The 23,179-nt window shown below is 42.4% G+C and overlaps 1 protein-coding gene across 2 annotated transcripts; it reads left to right on the forward strand.

The window, feature by feature from the left end:
- Positions 1 to 390: 390 nt before the first annotated feature.
- tax1bp1a (Tax1 (human T-cell leukemia virus type I) binding protein 1a) lies at positions 391 to 22,703 on the forward strand. 2 transcript variants are annotated; one of them, XM_084379163.1, is made up of 17 exons: positions 391 to 526; positions 2,965 to 3,179; positions 6,711 to 6,813; positions 7,876 to 8,066; positions 8,326 to 8,481; positions 11,654 to 11,802; positions 12,239 to 12,329; positions 12,450 to 12,635; positions 12,737 to 12,988; positions 13,129 to 13,320; positions 13,428 to 13,500; positions 14,002 to 14,492; positions 18,067 to 18,153; positions 19,190 to 19,376; positions 20,100 to 20,308; positions 20,968 to 21,071; positions 21,207 to 22,703. In XM_084379163.1, exons 2-17 carry the CDS (start codon positions 2,991 to 2,993, stop codon positions 21,418 to 21,420), a joined length of 2,874 nt encoding a protein of 957 aa, XP_084235289.1. In that variant the 5' UTR covers positions 391 to 526; positions 2,965 to 2,990; the 3' UTR covers positions 21,421 to 22,703. The 2 variants fall into 2 exon arrangements, with proteins under 2 accessions (XP_084235289.1, XP_084235290.1); XM_084379164.1 differs by having other exon boundaries at positions 392 to 526; positions 20,968 to 21,050.
- The last annotated feature ends 476 nt before the right edge of the window (positions 22,704 to 23,179 follow it).

Below are 23,179 nucleotides of genomic sequence, written 5' to 3' on the forward strand. Positions count from 1 at the left end.
CTCGCAGCCAATGGGAACGAGGCAAAGGCGGAACTTCCTGTGCTTTTACTTAATGCCCTTTAGCCGCTTCTGTGAGTACAGTATTCACTCTAAAGGAACAAAAAACGTAACATTTATATATTTGACCAGAATAAAAATAACTGTACAGTATGCATTTTGTTTTGCAGTGAATTGTATACAGTTACTGACTGCAAAAGCTCTTCACAACAACCGTGCTATGTTGTTTTAAATCAGCAGGGAGGGATACACATCTATAAAGCAAGGGAATTGTATTGGTAAACTGATTTAAGTAGCTTAAGTAATTAATAGAGTTTCCTCCAGCAATAAAAACAACTGCTTGCTCCCCCCTCAGCATCCTCCTCAGCATCACTGGTGCTGCTCAGCATCCCGGAAGTTCAGCATCATTTGCTCCTTCAGGAAGACGCATCATCGTCAGAGCTTTGACAACAACGGGGACAGTGGCAAAAACATCGACCTGTCCGGCAGAAATTCACGTTTTTTCGCAAGTGGAATTCATAAGAAAAGGGTACTCTTTTAATTTCAAGCTAAACTAACACCTGTAATGTCCGTGTCTTGTCTCAGCTAGCTGACCGACTGGAATAATGTTTAGCTAGCCAGTGACTTGACACGACATGGCCTGTTCACGAGCTAATGTTAGCTGCCTAGCCACCGTAAATAAGATTATCCTCTGGCTAACTGGGGTGGTAGTATACGACGTAGCGGTGTGTTAGCTATTTGGTGATACGCATGCTAAGTGTTGGTCGCTGTGTACAGACGATGTTGTGTTAGCTGGTTAGCTGAATCGAGCATCAGCTGTGACTTGGTCACTTTCACTTTCACTTGTCTCACTGAGGAGTCCAGCATTGGTCTACATGGTAGTTTAGGGCAGGAGGGTGTGTTGTGTTAGCTTTACTCTCAGCCAGGATTATATGAATGCATGACAGTGATGCAGGGAGATTGAATCAATAGCAAGAAGCTACACACACTCACAAATGCTCTTTCTATACTCCTGACAACGTTAAAGGCTCAGTTTGTGGTCTGAAAAGTCAGATGCCTTGCTGTAAGCTGACAAGTCACAGAGGTGTGGTGGTGTCATGGAGGACTGGTTCACTGTGCCACAGATAAATGCACTTTAAAGCTTTGAAGTATAAGACCACTGGAGGCATTTAGTAGTCTGGTGATTTGTTTAGTGGTTTATCTATTTATCAATTATCTATAAAATATCTATTTATTATGATAGTATTAGAACCCGCTTAGTACCTGCATCTAAGTATGTCAACTGTGGCAGGTAAAAAACATCATACTGTGATTATTTTGACAGATGTTACAGTATGATTCACGTCATGACGATGTGACATTTGTTGGTATCTGTACCAAACATAATCATGATAATGTGGCCAATCTCAATTTGGTGAAGAATATCCTTTACTGAAAGGGGTACTCTAGCTATTTAGTACTACATTTTCACAACACTGGATGACTTGCAAGTGATGCTGCAGCCTTTTAGTCTCTAGTATGTGCCAGGCTCCAAACACACTGGATATTTTATGTCCTATAAAGCAGCATTCCCAACATCGTCGCTGCCTGGTCACTCTGACTTGACAAAGCTCCTCCAGAGCCACAAGAGCCACATAATACCACTGTTGTCACAAGCTGAGCTCCGTGTTTTCCTTAGGTCTGTGGAAGAAACCAAGAAAATGTTACCTTTTTTAATAGTAATATGAAATTGCACACCATTTTTAACCATTGTTATTTCTGTATAGAAAACATTTAAAAAACTAGAGCAGATAAATAACACATGAAAAAGGTTAATGATAACTTACTGAAGGAGTCTACTTGGGACTAACTACATCCATTAGATCTGGGAAAAGTCATCTAGTTAGTTTTGATTTTTTTTTTTTAAATTGGGGACCTCATCTTATGTAAAATACGAAATAATGTACGTTTGTAGTTTTGTACAGTGGAATTGTGGTGGCTATTGCCTGTTGTTGAATGCGTCTTTACTGGATTCTCTGCTGATTATTTAAAGAAACACCTGTTGGCAATTAAGTACAGAGCGAATTTGATGAAGCAACATGCAAAACATGTAGTTCACTGCATGTTGTTTTCAATGTAAGTGGTAATCAAATAGTGTCAGTCGTATCCTGGTGCGAATGAAATAATGACTTTATTGGTCCACTGTGGTTTGCCCAGTGCTAGTTACACCCAGAAGAAAAGCAGTGTTGTGCACAGGGTATCTTCCATTTAGTTTTGATGCTCTCCACATTGATTTTACATTCATTTTGCTCAGGTGGTGGTGCCATAAAAAACTTAGTTGGTAGGGAGAAACCTGGAATTATTCTTTGTCATTATGAATAGTCAGTTGACTTTCACAAGTAAAGTCCTTCCCTTTTTTGATAAAAGAACAAAACCAAAAATACTCCCTTAGAAGTTAAATTCTTGAATTCAGAGTCATCTAAGTACTCATCTGTTTTGCAGCACTTCACAAAGCTCATCAATCATCTCTAACATAGCGCTTCTCCCCAGGCCTGGTGGCATATAAGGACAGTGCACCTCTTGCTTGAGTGAGAGCACTATCTTAAAAGGCAAAGCTGTGAAACAAGTTTTCTTTGTACAGTAACAATGCAGATTACAAGATACACAGTAATATGATCGGCTTCAGGTTGATGGATCTATTTTAGGTCAGTTGCCTCAGAGGGCTTTACAACACCTTAGACCTTAGAGCCTTGTTTTTAAATAGGAGTACCCCCCTGGAGGTTGATGAATGCTGTCACATGCATACATGTTCCCCTTCTCTACTTGGTCTTTACTTAATCCATATACATTTTCAGAGAACATATAGAAACTCTACCGACTTTGCTATTGGAAGCCTGCTTTTTTAATATTTTTTACGCAATTGGTCTTTCTGCTGTGCGTGTTTGTGATACTGAACTTTTATGTTGATCCATCTCCTTTGTCTTACAGACAAATGAAGTGACCAACAGGAAACAATGTCGTCGTTCCAGGTGGTGGACTCGTCACCGGGCAGCAGTGTCAGCATCATGGAAACGTCCAACTTTGCCCACGTCATCTTCCAGAATGTGGGGAAGAGTTTCCTGCCCCAGGCACCCCTGGAGTGTCGCTACACCCTGACCCCTTACATCGCTCCCCACCCGAAAGACTGGGTGGGCATCTTCAAGGTAGGTCACGCACAGCACAGTGGCTTCAAAGACATCGTCCAGCACGATCAATGAAGGACCAGACTTTTATTAATCTGAATCACTTTTGTTACTAAGAGATAATTATAGATTGGAAATATTCCCAGCCCATTACATAAGTGTTTGTAACATGGATTATGTGTTAGGGTTTTATTAATTGGCCATAGGTTTGCAGTTGGCACATTAACACATACTTCCGCCTTGACACTAATGGTTCATCTCTTCCCTACATGCCTAATGCCTCACCACAAGCTTTGGTGTGGTTGCTCTGCATGCAGAAAGAGGAAGAGTGTACATGGTGGGCTGGTTGCAGTAGGTCTCGCTGGGGGGCAAACATTTGGTGCTCTTTACGAACCACTCTGATTCTTATTAGGACCTCTTTCCCCCCCACTTCACTTGTTCGTTGCCCTCTGTCTTTCCATCAGTCTTTTCTCTGCTTCCTGCTAACCAACCTCCGCTCCGCTCTTTTATCAAGGCCATCAAATCTCACACGTAATTAACAGGAAATGTGAACGAGGAAACTTAATGTCTCGTAAAGTCAAAAGACAAACATTTTATTGTTGTTTAAGAAGTGACTTCAAATCCACCAGCTCAATTAAAAAGGAATAAAGACGCTGGGTTTATGTGGAAAAAAGTCAATTGGAAAATTTAATTGTTGTAATCCGCGCTAATGAAACCTGTTTGATGGTTGGTGCTTAATGTCAGGGAACAAGCAGACTGTGCTTCTTTTGACGTACTTGTCTGTCTTTTTTGTTGTCATAGAGATCTTTATCTCTGGCAAAATCATGGTAATATGTATATAAAGGGCTGCAACTAACAGTTATTTTAATTATCTGTTAATCTGCTGATTATTTTTATGATTAATTGTTTAGTCTATAAAATGACAAACAATTGCAAATGGCTTATCAGAATTTCCTAAAGCTCAAAGTGATGTGTTCAAATTGTTTCTTTTGTCCAATCAACCATCCAAAGGCTCTTCATTTGATTTAATAAATGAAAAAAGACTGGCAGCAAATCCTTACATTTAACAAGCTGTAATGAGTGAATGTTTGACATTTTTGCTTGAAAAATGTGATTAATTAAGTGATTAATTGATTTTCAAAACAGTTGGTGATTACCTTTCTTTCAATCGGCTAATCCATTAATCAGTTAATCTTTGCAGCCTTATATGTATATATTTTATCAGAAAACATCATTCATTTCATGATTTTTTTGTCTGTGGGGTATAATTCAAGAGCTCAGTATTTATGTTTGCTTTACAAATAATAATCATCTAATCAATCTATGTTTTGGCTTGAAGTTTGTCAGGCTGCTCGGTGATGGTAATGTCAAAATCAACAGGTTGGTGTGTCAATAAAAATAATTTATTAGATTTGACTCTCCCACTGAACACTGACGTTCAACACGTTGATGAGAATGTTACTCTTCTGTCATGCGAGTCTTTTTGCCTCCCGGAGGCAAAACCTTTGTGCAGAGATGACTCAGGGAGAGAGCATTTTCCCCCGCTTACCTTACCGTACATCTATAGGCGTTACCTGTCTCAGAGAGAAACTGAGCAACAGAGCTGACTCGCTATGAGGATGACTCAGACTGCACAGGCAGGCACTGCTCATTTGAGTTGTGCACAGACACCCCCTAGTGGCTGAAAATGTTCATAGTCCATTATTAGGAATACTGATACAACAAACTTGCTCATAGATGGTAGTGCACTCATACAGTGCTTGCATGCAGTGTATACACAGTAAACATCAACAGAGTATACACTATCAAGCTAGACAAGTTTTCTTTGTTTTCCACATATTACCAGTAAACTGCTCTGTTGATTTCCTTTGTTTGTCCACTGAAAGCTTGGTTTGGTTTGCGTTTGATGGCGGACACATGCACACACGCACACAACTCCCTAAAAAAGCCCCGTGGAGGTTTTTTGGTTGTGGCATGTTTGTTGAGGCAGCAGGGAGAAACCCGTTGTGTGAGTGTATAATTAACGTGTCATCATGCTGTTCCCTCACACCTTGGCTGAATGATTGATAGCTGCCTTGCCTGTGATTATTTTATAACATCACTACCGTGCTGGAATGCCACACCATACCTAACCAAATGTCAGTCAACTTCACTCTGCAATTAGCAAAATAATTTATGTCTTTTCTGTCTTAAGCAAACACACGTGAGCACAAGCACAACTTGGCAGGAGGCCATCGCAGCCGTACCTCTCACACTGAGATGCTGCTGGATGTGGAAAGAATGTTCTTGGCCTGGGTTTTCATGCTGACACCTCCCATTTGTTTGGAATAGCATTATACTCAACGTAATGGGTTGATAAGGCAAACACTACAATTATGTATCGTGCAACAGCATTATCAAAACATACACTTTGACAAATGTTTTGAGTAGCTCATTTGATTTACTGTTGCTTCCAAATGCGTTATCAGCCTATTCTTATATTTTTCTTGATTCTTCTTGATCTTTTCTTTCTCAAATTCAGCTAACTTTCAATTTGATCATTGTTTATTCAAATATTTAACTGCAGAAACAGTTTTATGTGAACATGGTAAAAATTTACAGACATGTTATCATTTAATCGTTGAAAGTTATGGCTCATTTAAAATTCAACAAACGTTCGTAGCCCCTCCCAGTGTCTGGTGCATCCTATAATTTTCAGTATAGCTCAGTCAACCAACTGTCTAAACATGTAATATAATATGATTACTATGTGGCAGCTGTCCAAGCGAGACACTTTCTCTTGCGCCCGCTTTTTCTCCGTTTTTAAAATGTAAAAAAGTCCCACAGGTGGTTGAGTTCTCCGCAGCTGAAGTGCAGTTATGCAACATCACAAACATGTATGGCACATGTGAGTTAAAACGAGGTGTGTGTATGTGCGTGAGCGTGCGGTTGTGTGCGACAGATTTACGACGCTGGACCTGAGTTATGATGTTCACTACACCCTTTCATCATCTGTCACCTAACAACACATGAAATCCATGGAATTACATCTCCCTTGCCATTTCGTGTAAAATTTTCACCTTTTCTTCCCTCATTTTTTCCCCCCCGTCTTCTCGTTTCCTCGTGGGTCGTTCTCGGCCGTCTCACGAGTCTGCGCATGTGTGCATGTGTGCACGCACGCACGCAAAGCCACATACACCCGTGCCCTCCCCACCCCATTCTCACACCTTCGCTGCCCCTCTTTTGTGTGAGCCCGAAAGGGGCAGGAACTGAGGGGAAGCAGAGAGGAGGAAGAGGAGGTGTGCGGAAGAATGAGGGGGCATGGTTTAAATGTTTCCATTCTTGCCTTGAACATGTATGTAATCCTCCAGCTTTTCTTCATTAAGCGTGTTTCTAAAACTCCGGGATTAAGAAGAAGAGTAAAATGTCATCTGGTTATAAACAATTTACGTTAATGCAAAGGGAAATGTGAAATTCATGATGTTTTTTCCATGAAACATCTTACTTTACACTGTCCAGTTGGGCACTATTTTTTGTCGTGGATCAACATTTCGTTGTGGGTTATGTCTTCAGGTGGGTTGGAGCACAGCCAGAGATTACTACACCTTCCTTTGGTCTCCTATGCCTGAAAACTATGAACCAGGAAGTACTGTGCACAGGACTGTGGTGTTTCAAGGTACGCACACTCACACACACAACCTCGCATACTCTCACACATGCACACACAGGGCCACGTAAACCACTCTACAGGCCCAGGGTATTCCAAAGTAACTCCTCCATTTTACGGCGCGTATAAAAACCAGCACTTTTATTTAATAAGGGAACACAACCGCAAACGGCGGCCTGGGACCTGAGCACCTCTCAAACCACACACATACACACACACACACTTACAGGTTGAGGGCCTGCAAACTGGTTTTACTGGGCCTGGAACGGTCAGATATTACACAGTGAAAATATGAGAGCGTGCTGTGGTGTGTCAGTAGTCAGTAAAACCGGTTGGCTGCCGGATGTTCTGCACTTACTCCTCGGTCGTCCCAGAGACCCAGACCTAACATGTGAATGATGTGCTCTAGTGAGGTCTCACAGTTTGGCTTTGGGCTGTTTGATTTATTACCATGTGACAAATGATGTGACATCTATGCAAATATTGAATGTTGTTTTTTGAAAAACAAAGCGGTGAAACTCCTTAACTCATCCTCACTCTCCTCAACCATCAAAAATATTTTTTCTTATGTAGCATAAAGGGACTACCACTTACATTTCCATGTACAACATTCTGTTGTAGAATGACAAATTAATACATGTTGACCCTTGTAATGGCAATTGAAGAATGACACTACTGGCATTGTATTGGTTCCCCATAAACTTCGCTTTCACTATACAATTTTGTCTGCCACCGGGCACAAAATTTCCTGGGAAAGGGCTGACTGGGCCAGTCAGGCTTTCATATCTTAATTAACGACTAAACGAATGAATAAATCCATGTTTTGTTGTGTGTTGTTGGTAGTTACTACACTGAAGAAAAAGAAAACCATATAGTTATCTTGATGGTAACAACGGCAGCAATAATGCGCCCTTGGAAACACTAGTTTCCACTTTAAGAGTGCTACCTTTTTTCCATTTTGAAGCATAATAATTGTCAATATATTGTAGAAATGTTTTGGCCAGACCTACTTCAAATACTACCCAATGGTGCTTCACAAACGCACAAACACACATTCTTATCTCTTTGCAGGTTATTATGTTCCGAAATCTGATGGAGAGTTCTACCAGTTTTGTTATGTCACGCATGCTGGTGACATTCGAGGTGCCAGCACGCCCTTCCAGTTCAGGTCAGCCACACCCACCGACGAGCTGCTGACTGTTACCGAGGACGACAGCAACTCTGACATACTGGTCGTCACCACCAAAACTGGCCTGCTAGAGGTACGCCCCGCCAGATGAAGATATTTCTTGTTTAGTTTTCCATCTTTTTGGTTCTTGGGCCCTCATGAAAGGTTCCTATAGCAAACCAGATCCAGAGGCTCTGTTCTGTACCCAACTGTGACCTCTGACCAACACACACATATCATACAACTCAAATTGAATTTTATATGAGACTTTGGATACACTTAATGGAGAGATATGACCAAAAAATTCTCTACTTTTCTGTGTTTCTAACCAATACTTACCTCTGTGCCGGCAGCATGTGGAGGAGGCGCAGCAGGAGCGCAGGGAGCTGATGAAGGCCATGCGTCTCCTCCAGGAGGAGAAGCAGCAGCTGCAGGAGGAGCAGAAACGGCTGGCTAGAGAGAGGGAGCAGGAGAGGGAGACGTGCTGCCTGCTGCGAACACACAACCAGGTTAGAGAGAGTGACACCAGGAAGTAGATGAAGTTTGTGAATACATTGATTTAATTAAATAAAGGTTTAGTCTTAGTAATCAAAAGCTAAGCAAAATTGAGATGTACAGCTGTTGGAACTTTGTCCCAGCCCTTCCAAGTCCTCATCATCTCCAAAATAGATTGAAAAATGACAAAAGTAAATTGTTATTAATCCAAAAGAAGTAAAACAAATATATATATATATATATATATATATATATATATATACATATATTCTTCAGTAATTCAGCAAATTATGAAAAAATGTACTTTGCAGTTAACAGAAAAAAGTTGAAAAGTTAAGATGAGTTTCTGTGTATTTGTAGGCAAATGTCTGGGGGTGTGTTTGTACATAAACAGTTTCTATTTGCATGTGTGTGCGGAGCCAGTTCCTCGCCATTGATCACAGGTCTGAAAACTTCAAAGGGCCGAATTTATGAATAATCTGTGACTATGTTTGAGAGACACACAAAGAGTCGCAGCGTGTGTGTGTGTGTGTGTGTGTGTGTGTGTGTGTGTGTGTGTCAGTGCATGCCAGTCTTTCTCTCCCTCTTTAACGACCTGGCTCAGTGGGCCTGAACGGAATTGGGACACAGTTTTCTCGGGCATCTGGCGTCAGGGACGATGCCATCGCGACCACAGAGTGAACAAACATGACGTCAAACACACAAACACACACACACGCTTGTACGCGCACACAAACTCGCCTCCCCCCCTTCGCTCCTACATTCACATTCAGGTTCCACACCACAGGGCCCCCCTCTAATGTGCATTCACACATGCACAAGCGCGCACACAAACACACTCATTATGCCACCCGCTCGCAAACCCTTTTAGTCTGTGTGTGGAATGAGAGGAGGGTAGTCCGCAAAAACCGCCTGCCTGAAAAAAGAGCCCTGCCCAGCCTCAGGGACAAACACCACTCAGTCACGCGATTCAGTGGCCACTGCTTTCTCACTGTCTATTTTCTCCTCCGTCCGTCTGTCTGTCTCTCTCTTTCTCCCTCTCAAGAGTTATTTTGCTAAAGCAAGGTAAACAAAATACATTCATTATTATTTACATGATCAGAATGAAATCTTTTTTGTTATTTCATCAGCTTTTTTGGCTCTCTTTCCTGCTGATTCACTCATTCACCAGGATGAGTCACATTTTGGATTTCATTGTTTTATGAGTTGCTCATTTGATAAGAAGTAACTTGGCGCACATGCCTACAAACAGTCAACTCAATGAGAAGGAATCTCAATGAGTTCAGAGAGGGGGGGAGAGGTGTAACTTGCCAAGAGGTTGGTGGGTTGGAATCCAGTCTCTTATCGCCCCCTAGTGCAGCTCTGCGGTCTTGGCTCAGAGTAAGAGCAGGCTGCTTTGAGTTAGTCCGCTGCTCTGCTTTTTTCTTTTTTTCCTTTTTCTTTTATGAAGGACAAAATCGCCATAAATTACCTGGTAATACGCACTCACACACTGTTATTACCGTGCTGCTTTTCATTCAGCAGGCATGTCCATCTGCAGATATATGACTTGTGTGAGTAGGTGTGTGTCTCTCTTAGAGGAGCAGTTACAATAGGTGCGTCAGTCCCTGCCCGGCTGATGAAAATATCTCCAGTTTAACATGAAAACATAAGTACATATTTTGTGGCTGCTAATTTTACGACTACACTTTTTATAAGGTCTTTATGCACTGCTAAAGTGCTTCCCGAACACCAGCCGTAAAAATCATACAGTAATCTGCGCAGAGCCAAGCCCAGAGGGAGACAGGCCGGAGTATGCATTGGTGTGTGCATGTGCACTGATTCATTCAGTCTGATTCATTGCTGTACTCTGCTGTCTGTCTGTCTTCATATGTCCTTGAATGTGGACCTATGGGTCCGTCTTTCTGTAGCTGTCATGTGCTTGAGTGAGTGAGTGAGTGAGTGAGTGAGTGTGCGCTCTACAAATAGAAAGAAGGGTGTGTGTAGAGGTATGTTGTTCTGTCACAACCAATATTAGCTGTGGATGATTTAATGTCCCTCGCTGCTGATTAGCAGCAAGTTCAAACATGGCATTTTTCTTTCGCAGGCCAACCACATGGAGGAAACAGACCTTATACGATCTGTTGGGCGCTAGCAGGAATTTGTTTGCAGGACTTCACATATACTAGACGGGTTATTCCTGCATGCATTCACAACATACCATTACTGTTCGCTCAACGATTTGAACATTTCAGTAACTTCAGGTGCTGTTTGTGTTTTGCATCCATCAAAAGGCTCACAGGAGTCATAATTTGTAACTGGTGTTTGTTATTGATGAGATAAGACTTTACTGATCGCCAGAGGGAAAATTCACACGTTACAGCTGCGCTAGAAACAGGCTGTAGAGGCAGGAAACAGAGAAATGAGCCATTTAAAATGATTCTAAATGAAAAATGAATTAAACAAAATTTAGAAGCTACAAATCATACACTATTTACACAAATGTATGCATTATTCTGCAAATCCTAAACGGTTTCAACAAAAATCAGAATCAGAGTATTGTTTGATGCAAAGTATGTTTTAATGTACAAGGAATCTGCCTTGGCGTGCCTGTAAACAGCATTAATAGACAACATGAGTGTAAAGAAATAAGGTAAGTAATTGTAATAGTAACAGAAACAATAATAACAAAAACAGGATTTACAGTGTGAGTTGTGCTGTATGTGCAGGAATTGTCAAAAATATTGTCCAGGGAATGTGGAAAAGTTCTCAGTATTAGTCTGGTGGTGGAAGAAATGAATAACATCTACTTTAAGTACTGTCATGAAGTCATTTATTGGGTATTTGTTCTTTTGAGTATTTTGTCAAGTCTGTAAAAAACAATACAAAATCATCAACCTTCATTACAGCTGTTGAAGAAGTAGACTGCTTTGGTTTAATAATGGTGTACATAAAAAATGGCAATGTACATACATGATAAATACAATGTGGATAAAACATAAAAAACAAATGCAAAGAGCATATGTGAACATGACCATCACACATCCCATTAAATCTTCCCATCCGTGATAAATCATGAGTATTACATAAGCTCCTGACTTTGTCCAGCACTCTTTCTCCTCTTCCGAGCTCAGCCCGCTTATTCAGCGGCTGTGATTGGCTATCACGCCTGTCACCGCGATCCACAGCTGCTTCTCTGTCCCACAGGATCTGCTGCGCTCATCGCAGGGCCTGTCGGAGGAGAGGGAGGAGGTGAGGAGGAGGCTGACGGAGGCCACGGACCGGGTCCGCCAGCTGGAGGAGGACCTGCTGGGAGTCACCCAGAGAGGCCTGCAGAAGGAGACGGAGCTCGATTGGTGAGTGGTGCATGTGGACACGTGAGCATCAATCATCCAGAGTCATCCATTTCTGTAAGGACATGATTGTTAAAATAACTGCTGTTGCGGAGGAGTTGTCTGCCTTCTGGTTCCTCAACATCTTCATTCCGCTCGTCTGCACTGGGTGGACAACATAATGCAAAGCATATACCATGGACTCAAAAATAAGGATTAAATTGAGTCAGCTTCTCCCTGACGCTGTACAAATTCAATATAAGCTTAACAAAGGGGATATTTATTCCACAGATATTATCGTGAATTTCTTTATTGGCTTGTCTCTCCCTCTTTTATTAGTATAATTAATTTAATTATAAAGGTCTTCTGACTTAGTTACTAAACAGAATCAGGCTAATATAATAATGTTGATAAATATGTTTGAAGAAGGAAGCTGCATTTTCATCACTTTATGTCACAGTCTGCGTGACCGCCTGAAGAAGCTGACAGCAGAGAGAGACAGCCTGGAGAGCCAGCTGAAGAACGAGAAGGATGAGAGAGACCTCTACAAGGTGGGGAAAAGCTCTTAAGGGTGGAAAAATGAAAAGGTGCATTCTGATCATCAAAGCCTGTGTGTCTTTCTTCTCATTTTTGCTTTTTTTCTCTTTTTATTTGCTGTCTCATGGGTGTAGGCCCACCTTCGCAGCACCGAGCTGGAGAACACTAAGCTGAGTGCAGAGCTGCAGATGCTGAAGGCAGTGGAGCTGAACCGGGAGGTGACCATCGCCCAGTTCCAGGAGGAGCTGGATAGGCTCAGGGCCTGCGTTGCCCAGCGGGACAGCCTGGAGAAAGAGCTGCTGACACACAAGGCTGACAAGGTAGTAGTGGTTGATTGAAACACAAGTAAAAAAAGTTTCTCAATCTGTCTGTTTGGTGAAATCAGTTCATCTATTCATATCATTTCCCTCTCTGTCTTCAGGCAGAGCTGGCCCGTGTGCGTGAGCTCCTCCGTCAGGCAGAGGAGCAGCTCCAGGCGTCCCGGCAGCAGGCCTCTCTGCTGGCCTCGGAGCTCCGTGACTCAGCCAGCGCCCGCGACCACACGATGACTGAGCTGTACCGTGCCCGCTTAGAAGCCGACAAGCTCCGTGCCAGTCTGGCCGATGCTCAGGCCGAGTGCCAGCGCATGGAGAGCCAGCTAGACCGGATGAGGAGCTCTGCACAGAAGGAAGTGGTCAGTGTCCGACCTCCTTATTCTGAATCTGTGTCTTTAATTTTCTATGCTGTGGGAATTCTGAAGTAAGCTATGGAAACAGGATTTTCTTGAGGGAATTTTCACATTAATATTCAAAATTCGCTCTCCTTCTGTCTCAGGGTGTTGGGACCAGTGGGGAGGTGACACCTAGCATTTTGGTGGTGTCAGAGGCTGAGGCCGAGCTGCAGAGAGAGGTGGAGGAGCTGAAGCTGCGTCTTCACATGGCGGCTGAGCACTACAAGGAGAAGTACCGGGAGTGTCAGCGCCTCCGCAGGCAGGTGGCCAAACTAAACACAACTGAGTCACAGGGGGTAAGTACTGCGTAGTAAAACTCATAAAAAGAAATATTACACACGTGGCAATTTATGCCAGACCCAATAGAAATTACATGCTGTTGATACATTGTTTCTTTCTGCAGGAGCCAAAGAGAAATGCATCCACCGAGACAACACAGGAGCCACTGACCCCGAGTCCAGAGTCACCAACAGCAGGTACACACACATTCAAGTGCAAAAGTATACCAACGTAGTTAAGTTGTTATGCTCATAAGTTAACTGTACTTACATATTTTCAAAAACAGTTGAGCCCATTTAAAACAGTTGTGTAATGATAAACATTGCATCATGCAATTGAAAAGGTAGAAATACAAGAAATTCTGCTAACAGTATCGTCAGTTGACAGTGACGCCTTGCAGTCGCATGATATCATTAACAGTAAATGTTGTGACTCACTTTCACTTGACTGAACAAATCTCTTTCTTTGCTGTCAGTGTTGCTTATCACCGAGACATGCCAACATGCACATCTTAAAACCACAAGGTGATAAATAAGCAAAGATCTTTCTTTGAAGTGTCGGAAGTAAATCAAAGCAGAAGTAGATGAGCCCTGGTGACGGATAGTGATTACACAACCTATGATTTTGAGTGTCACTACCTGAATCAAAGACCGTCCTGCTCACCATGTAATGTTATGTGCTCTAATCTTACTCTACAGGGAATATAGCCGCTGCAGTCCTACAAGAAGCCGCCGAGATGACAATCACTCCAGAACTAAATAACAGGGAATCCACACATGCCGATTTATACATCAGCACAGAGAAAGAAGAGAGGCAGACAGAGAAGGAGAGGGCCGAGGTGGAGGCAGAGGTAGAAGCAAACCAAGGAGAGGACAGACAGAGAGAAGACAAAGAGACGGAGGAGAAGAAGGACAGCCTGCCGGAGGAGAGCCTCAGGATGACGAGCTGGGTTGAGGTGGAGAATGAGGGGCAGAGCGCCCGAGAGGACAGTGAGGAGGAAATGTCAGGGAAAGAGGGTGTCGAGGAGGAGAAGGATGCTGTGGAGGGGAGGAGCATGGGGGAGGCAGAGAAGGAACAGACTCGCTCGGTAGAGGAGGAGCTGGCCATGATGGAGGAGAAATGGAGGGAGCAGTGTGCGATCAACGAGACGCTCAAACAGCGGCTGGCTGATGAGGAGGAGCGGTTCAGAGTAAGAGACACACTTACACAGAAAGGCTGGAAATGTGACTGTACCCCTAGTGCAGCACAGCATTTTCATAGTGATTATAGGTTAAATCTACACGTACTGTATGCTACAGTGTGAGAGGAAACCTTTCGCACAAATTAATTTTCCTTATTATCCTTATTGCAAAACTCTCAGACGCTTTTAGTGCATCAGATTGTTCTGTAATCCCCATTCTCCCATTTCACAAGTCAATTTTCCACTCCATTTAATTTTGATATTTTCCATCACTGAGTGTAATTACATACACACAAAAAATCCAGTGTATTGAATTAAGTGGTTAGGCTGTAATCCAACCATAATGGACTTGTTTTGGAGCTTTTTCTTACACAACAGGTTATTTTGTCCCTCTGACTCCATTTATAGATGCACTTTGTCGTGAAAGGTATACAGTGGCAATCACTGTCAGGACATATGTTTATGAACAGTGTATACAAAATTAGGGCTTTGACTTCTAATTATTTCCATTATTGATTCACTTCCATTTTTTTATTTTGAAGTAGTCCATTTAGTCCATAATATGTCACAAAACAGACACAAGAAATGCTAATTCTCCAAAACTCAGGGTGCCATCTTCAAAAAGGTTATCATGTCCAAACAGCTGTGTAAAAACCAAAGATATTACATTTACAATAAGACATAACAGAGAAAATGCAGCAAATCCCAGTGGTGGAAGATATTCAGAGTTAAGGTAACAGTATCACTATCATACTCTCTTACAAATAGAAGTCCTGCATTTAAAAATATACGTAAGCAAAAGTGCAAAAGTATTGGCAACAAAAAGTATTGTATTGTATTAAAACTGGTTAGGTGGCTGAATGGCTCATGATCATGTTCTATATTGTCCGGTAGGGATGTAGAGATACCAAAAACTCACGGTACGATATCATCACAATAAATAATCCACAATACGATATTTATCACGATATTAAAAAAAACAAAGAAAAAGACGACGTGAACAGTGTCTTTTATCAATAAATCAGATGTGTACATCATTTATTATTCATATACAATTTGTTTTTACTTGCGTTACTTCTGCTTTCCTTCTATTGTAAAATAATTCCTGTCTTTGGCAATGAATGATTGGATTATGTACAGTTGCAAAACAATACAGCAGCCAGTAGCAATCCCTCCCTCCCTCTGGTTGTACAGCAGGACTACTAGGGCACCCAGTGGGGGTGTGGCAAGGGAGGACAGTGGGTCCCATCAATCTCCCTCTCTCTTGTTGCCCAGCAGTTGCCCCAGATTTGTAAAGCTACTAGTAACTGTCAGATAAAATTAGTAGAACAAAAAGTAAAATATTTATATACATATTATTTATGTATAAAGTAGCTGAAAATGGAACTACTCAAGTAAATGACATCAAAATTGTAGTTAAGTACACTACTGAAGTAAATGTCCTTAGTTACTTTCCACCAATGTCCTGGCATTTGATGGCTGGAACCAGCAATAAATCACTCAATCAGTTAAATAGCAAATCAGTGTTAAATACGTGTTATAACATGGTACAAATAATTATAACAAAGCAGAAAAACAATGAGATAAATCTGTTGAAAAAGAGGTACTGTTGCTGTTTGAAGGTACTGAGTATAGCAGTTGATCACAGAGCAGTGAATGTTCCCAATGTTTACTTGAGCATGCATGTACTGTACCAGAGTTACCGGGTTACTCCATGCGTGCTCACACAACCAGCGTATCCGTGCCACACATGAGCCAATGTGTGTGGTATGTGCGTCTTTCTGGGTCTGTTGCATTTTGCGTGCGAAAGTCCGCCAAAGTTCCTACCGGCTTTTAATCTCCGTGAGTGAGTGTGTGTTTATCTGCGCTGTAAATAAGGCTCTCCCCTGTCTTTGATAGAGTCTCCTGTCTGAGGCGAGTGCCCCGGCCCCCGAGCCGCTCTTAATGGCCCGGGAGACTGACAAGAGAGGCAGCCGCAGAACGCCATGCTTTACGGCTGTTTACATCAGCCACCCAGAGGATGGAGCAGGGAGGGGAATAGACAGGGAGAGAGGAGTGGGAGGGGAGCGGTGGGCACAGAAATACACCGTTGCAGAATCCTTTCACCTGAACTTAACCCTCTAATGCTGCGCCGTAAATTTATGAAAGAGGGGAGAGCGAGAGAGGACAAAAGGAGATGAAAGAGAGTGACGGGAGGAGAATTTATGAGGGAAGAAAGCAGAATAGACAGACAGACATGAAGCAGAAAGAAAAACCGAGAGAGGAGGGGATTTGGAACCTTTGTAATGGGATGAAATGAGAGAAGAGCAGGCAACTAGTCATGTAAACTCTCCCACAGGGTCAGTCCTGTTAGAGAGTCAGAGATTTACTACGATCCCCCGCTCCACTCCAGACTGCAGCGCTCCTCCAGCCTGCCCTGGTTCTGTGGCTTTCGCTGTGTGTTTTACAGTAAGCACCACACATTTGACACCGCTCCAGCTTAAATAAAACTCAACTGACCAAATATTATGTTCACTTGCTTGCCTGTGTGTATGCTTAGTGATATTCGTCTTCGTCTTCGTCTTCGTCTGCGTCTTCGTGAAAATCCAATCCAAGCAGGGAAAAGAATGCAAGAGTGAGGCTATAGTGAGTTATTTTAGTTATGTTATGAGTTGAAACAATGAGTTTATTAATTCATTAATCATTTGACAAAAACAATAATCGGCAACATGAAAGAAAATGAAATGTCTTTGGTTTTGTACTGTCGGCCGGAAAACAAGACATCTGAAGAAGACGCCTTGTGAAAGTGATGGGCATATTTCAGCTTTTTCTGACATTCTAGAGACATTCTGCAACGGCTAATCGTTAGTTGTCAACTATCAAATTAATTGCCAAATATTTTGATAATTAATTAATCTGTTTGAGTAATTTTTAGGAAAAAAAGACCAAATTCTCTGATTCCAGCTGCTTAAATGTGAATATATTCTGGTTCATTACTCCTCTTTGACAATAAACTGAATATTTTTGCATTGTGGACTACCACATTTATTTGATAGATTTTGTTACTATATACTTCAGAATTAGATTATTCAGTGTTTATAAACTATTAATTGTGATGCTGCACCAGAGCCACAGTAGCATATTTTTAAAATGACTTTTACCGGTAATCGGACAAATGCTGAATATCAGCCCCGATAATTGGCCTGGGGCGATAATCTGTCTACCTCTACCAGAAAGACAAAATAATCTATGTATCCAGTTACTTCAGTGTGAGAATTTGCAGGTTTTCTCTGTTGTGCATCATTGTAAAGAGAATATCTTTGGCTTATAATATATAATAGTCTCTTTTAGCCATCTTAATGCGCAAATGTTACATATGATATCTTTAATCAATAATGAAAAAAATGGATGCAGCTCGGGCTTGGTTTCACCCCATTACGCTCCAGGAAGGGACATAGTTACTGACATGCCTCCTTTTCAGATTGTGAATTTGATTATTGATATGAATGTCATTTATTGTACAGACAGTAATTCCAGGGTGCATTGTCATAATTGTGCCCTGATGTCACTGTGTGTTTCTTTTCCTTTCCATGCACGTCTGTAGGTGCAGATGGCGGAGCGAGCCAGCGAGGTGACGGAGCTGAAACGCAACCTGGCTCAGGCCCTCAGAGACAAGGAGCAGCTACAGGAGGTAAAGCAGCAGCGCCGAGTGAACGCTATTGATTTATTAGCTCTGCACAATTGAAACCGTGCAGGTTTTTACAATAAATGTGAGTTAAGGATATAGTTTTTATTTAAGAAAAGCCATCTGGTTTTAAAGACAGAAATTTGCATCTCAACTTATAGCTTCTGATGGTAGAAATGTAGATAATGTAGGCTCCCTATTGAAGTCCATGGCAATATCTTCACATTCAATTATGAGCGCCTCAGTGCAGCGTTTGAACTCTTTCTGTAGCCATTCCTACCCTTCTCCATACTCCCCACCACCCGCTAATTAATACATCTATACTTGCTTCTGTCGCCCATCGGTACAGTGCCATTAGACAGTGCAAATGCCAAGCGACGTGTCTGTTTCACCTTCCCAACCCTGGTTTAAATGTTAAACCTGATAGCATCGCACTAATGAAGTCATCAAAAGAGGAGGTCGGGTGGGGGGGGGTAGCGAGAGGAAGGAGGGAGGTAAAAAGAGGGAGAGGGCGAGTGCCTCCATCAGCGAAGCCAGAGCAGAGGGAGCCAGAGTCTGACACCCATTACAGTAATGAGTAGGGTACTAATGCTCTTGCTTCAGATATAATCACAAAGGGCAGGAACAATGTAGAGGGAAACTTAACTCTGAGCTGAAAATACTGGTTCCAACAGTGGAACTGTGGCATGGAAACACTGGCTGACTTTCTTCCTTTAACACAGCTATTCTCATCAGTCCCTTTCTCTTGGAAAACAAAGTAATTACAGCCTATATAGAGGTAGACATCAATCTGAAATAAAGAAAATAATGACAAATATGTTGAGTGTGAAAATTTAAAGCTGAAGTGTATCTTTTGTAAGAACATATGAGGATATGGAAAGTGTGTGTGCAAGATGTATGAGGCAATCGCGTCATCAGTTAAAGACACACCTTCAATCAGGTAGCCCTGTTGTAATGGATAAATGAATGGAAAAGGGCTTTATGTAGTTTATACCTCTGAGGTACCGCGACACTCAGGGGTGGGTCTGGTCTCCCCCTCCAGGAGCTGCAGCGCTTTGTGTCCAGGCAGAGGGAGCAGGAAGCCGGGGTTCAGTGTGCTGAGATGAGGCAGCCGATGGTGCTGCGCTACCCACTGCCGTACCCCCAGGACCCCTCTCCTCCGCCGCTGGTGCCACAGAGGCCTGCCGAACTGCAGTACGGGAATCCCTACTCCACTGACACCACAAGAGGTGGGAGGGATTAAAACACTGATGAATTATTCCTTCCTCTGCATCGGTTTGTTCTCCTTAAAGGGTGATGTTGAAATTTTTCAACCTGTATACTATTTTCCTGTTTTTTAATCTAATCCCTGCAGGCAATTGTGGACTGTCAAAGTACAGTATGTCGACTTTAGGTACTTGTTTTTGCCACTGACAGGCTCAGACTCTCCCTCGATATTTTCCAGTCTAACACAATGAATTAAGGGTTTATTTTGACCAAACCAGAGTTGGTGATTGTTGGAACATTGGAAAGACGAACCGAGACGGTTTTGGTGAGTTTAATTTTGTTTTTCTGTCAAGTTTTAACGGAGTGTGTTTTTTTACGATGATAAAATTACTGTTTCTGCAAATGGAGTCTGGTGGCTTTGGCGAGAGCAACAGCAGCTGTGTCTGGTTAAACAAAATGGATCTTATTCTTTAAGAAACAGGTCTACCTCTGAATCCTTTTCATAATGTTCCCAGACACTTAAAAAACAATCCAAACCTGTCAGTGGCAAATGCTACCTCGACGTTGACTGTCTGAAATGTCTTTGCAGCTCGTTTGCGGCTGCTTGCTGCAGAGGTCTTGCTAAATGTGCTGTCCCCATTAGCCACATAGACACAAAAACATGGGAAAATAGGTTCCAGGCTGAAAAATACGGAAGTTTATATTAGCTGCTGTTCCATCACTTCCATGCCTTACTGTCCTTCTAGACCGGGTGGATGTTGCGCTATCTCCTGAGCACATGTCCCGTCCTCCGCCTGAGGCCCCACCCTGTGCCCCTCCCTGTGCACCCCCAATCACGCCCCCGAGTCCCGGCCCAGGGGCACCAGGCTGGGACCGAGAGGTGGTCCGCATCCAGCCCTCCCGCACCACGACACCCCCTGAGAGCACTGAGCATCCACCGCAGGAGCCACAAAATGTAAGAGCTTACAAACAAATTAGCGTTTTTCTCAAGTTCTTTGCTAAGTATAACAGTAGTCATCACTGCATCAGTTTTATCTCAGTACAGCAGTATGTTTGGAAATTCTCATATTGGTCTTAATCCACATTTTAAAGCAAGAGAAATGACGAGCTGTGATCCCAGCGTTTGCCTTTCCCACCTGCTCTTTGCATTTTTAGCATCCAAAGAATTGCTGTCACTGTAATCCCTCTCCGTCTCTGGAGTGCTCGTCCTCGCTGCATGAAGGGAATTAGTAGCTTGCCCTTAAAAGATGAAGCTTTGAACTAATTTGCATAAAGCTCTAATTAACGTCACTCCCTCAGAGCTCAAGAGAGACGAGGATAACAAGGGCTTGGAGAGTAATTAGGGGAGATTTTGCAAAAGGGACAGACCTAAGATCAGTTTGTGTCTGTCAGATTATATCTTTGGTTGCGTGGGAGTAAACTGAAGAGTGACATTGTTCTTTAAATGGAAACATAACACGTTCCCACTCACCCGTATCTTACCCCTTTCAACCGATTTTCTCCCTTTTTAGTAAAATCTTTGGAGGTTTTGTTTGTGCCTGCATACAGCTCTTTGAGTGAATAGATGGTCATCACTTTCCATCCTTTTATTTGTGTTTGTGTTGTGTTTCCTAGGCTGCTGACGGGGCTCAGCCACCCTGTGATCATCAGGCCAGTAGACGTAGTGAATCCAGGGGCAGCTTCTGCTTTGACTCCAGGTATGTGCTGACCCAGACACAGTAAGTGTTAAGATCTTCTTTATTTTTAACATAAAAAAGAATAGAAGTCCTGGATTGATAGTAACAAAAGAAGGGAAATATATTTTATATCTACCCTGTTTCACCTGTCTTTATCCCCTCCTTTTCTTTCTCCAGGACCGACAGCGTTCACAAGCGCTGCCCGTTATGCGAGGTGATCTTCCCGCCGCACTTCGAGCAGCGCAGCTTCGAGCAGCACGTGGAGAGCCACTGGAAGGTGTGCCCCGTCTGCTCCGAGCAGTTCCCCCTAAACTGCCAGCAGCAGCTCTTCGAGAGGCACGTCCTCACGCACTTCGACGGCCACGTGCTCAACTTCGACCAGATCGAGTGAAGGACGCAGAGGGCGAACCGAGATATGCTGTATGGGTAAATGTGTGTCGTCAGCTATTAGTTCGTTTTGATCGGGGTTCGGTTAAGTCGTCTTATTAATATACAATCATGAGCACTTTTTCGCAATCTTAACAAAGGTTAGAAAGAATGTAGTCCACTTTTGAAAGGAAGTTCATCCTTTGGCGGTGACTCCACCAAGGTGTTTATGAAGTAGGGTAGATTTCACCTTAATACACAATGTGTAAAAGGATCATTAACACTCTGGAATAGTGCCATGGTCCTTTCCGTTTTTGTATCATTTTCATGCTCATCCTTCTGCTTCAACAGGCAAGAAGCACCATTAGTAGTGCATGCATTTATTCTTTGTTCAAAACAGTTAAAAATTGCAGGACCCTGGAACCAGGGATTTGAAGGGAAAACATTTAATGTCTCTTTTCTTTAACAACCCTGAATATTTCTTTACAAGTAGGATTTTCTTGTGATAAAGCAGCCAACACATCTACATCTTTTAATCCCCCCCCATGATTCAAAGAGCATGGAAAGGCAGAAGAGATGAGAAAAAGATTTTTTTAAGTGTAAATGAAGAGCGAAATCTTAATATGCGATGTCTTAAAAAGTGTGTATATATGATCGAAGAAAGGTGGCGGCGGTGGAGATTTTTTTGACTTGAATGGGAAGCGATTTCTCCCAAACTACAGTCCAACTGTACGTATGATGATGTTTTGCAAAGACGTCAGATGGTTGAAACAAAAAACAGCACTACGTTTTCATGTATCTGCACTAAATAAGGCTTTATTCTGAATGTACTGTACATATGAAAAATGAGTATAAGTTGTGGAGAGACCTGTGAGTTACTGTCGTGACCCTGCCTCCCCCCCTCATTGTAACTTCCCTCATGTTTTAGTGATGACAGGATGACGGTAAGAAGCTGGGCAAATAAGACTGCAGGACACTAAAGTAACAGACACTTTTATTGTTATGTACTTCCACGTTTTAAAACTAGACTTGTGAAGAGAAAGTCATTGCTTTGTGTGCAGGTCCACATCACGAGTGAGTGTCATTTCTATGTGTGTGTCCACAGGGCTCCACTGCTTGTCTATTTTCCGTCATTACAAAGTGACCCCTGACAGTGTTGTATTCAGGCTTTAAAAATTGCACATGCCCAGTAATCACAAGGCAAATGTGTGTGTGTCATGTGTCCAATGCAGCCCTTTTCATGTGAGAATGTCAGGACGGTGTGTACTGCAAAGATCTTTATGAATAAAGTAAGCTTGTCTAAATGCATTCAGCTATACAGTCTTTATTTGGGCGGAGAAGGGAAGAAATAACACAAGTCAGAGCTGCAGAGCTTTTTACTTTATTTTTCTTTTTTTTTTCAGTCATTTCCTGTTTACATTTAAGCAGCTTCTCTTTTATATAGAAAGACAGTTTGACATCATTTACAAGTTACTCTGCTCAGAACCTGTCGTCCCCCCATACAAAAAGGAAACTTCGGTCTCCACGTTACATACGAAAATATAATTTAAAAGCACTTGACAACAGATGCACGTTACAATACATTCACTGTACACGGTATACTGACACCCCCGCCCTCACATAACTCCTCCTTGTGCACACAGCCTCCGCTCCTCCTCTCCCATATGTGTAATACTGCAATTGGCCCCCTGTTTGAAAGAAAAAAAAGAAACGCTGGAACTATTGCCATGGCGACGGCGGTGTATGTGAAGCGGGGATGGTTTTTACGAGTGTTTGACAGAACT

Source organism: Pagrus pagrus, assembly GCF_965226575.1.
Source record: "Pagrus pagrus genome assembly, chromosome: 17".
NCBI lineage: Eukaryota > Metazoa > Chordata > Actinopteri > Spariformes > Sparidae > Pagrus > Pagrus pagrus.

Coding starts and splice junctions, on each gene's coding strand:
- tax1bp1a (XM_084379163.1), top strand. CDS start 2,991: ATGTCGTCGTTCCAGGTGGTGGACTCGTCACCGGGCAGCAGTGTCAGC. Junction 13,321..13,427: donor ACACAACTGAGTCACAGGGG/GTAAGTACTGCG, acceptor TTCTTTCTGCAG/GAGCCAAAGAGAAATGCATC. Junction 20,309..20,967: donor CACCGCAGGAGCCACAAAAT/GTAAGAGCTTAC, acceptor TGTGTTTCCTAG/GCTGCTGACGGGGCTCAGCC.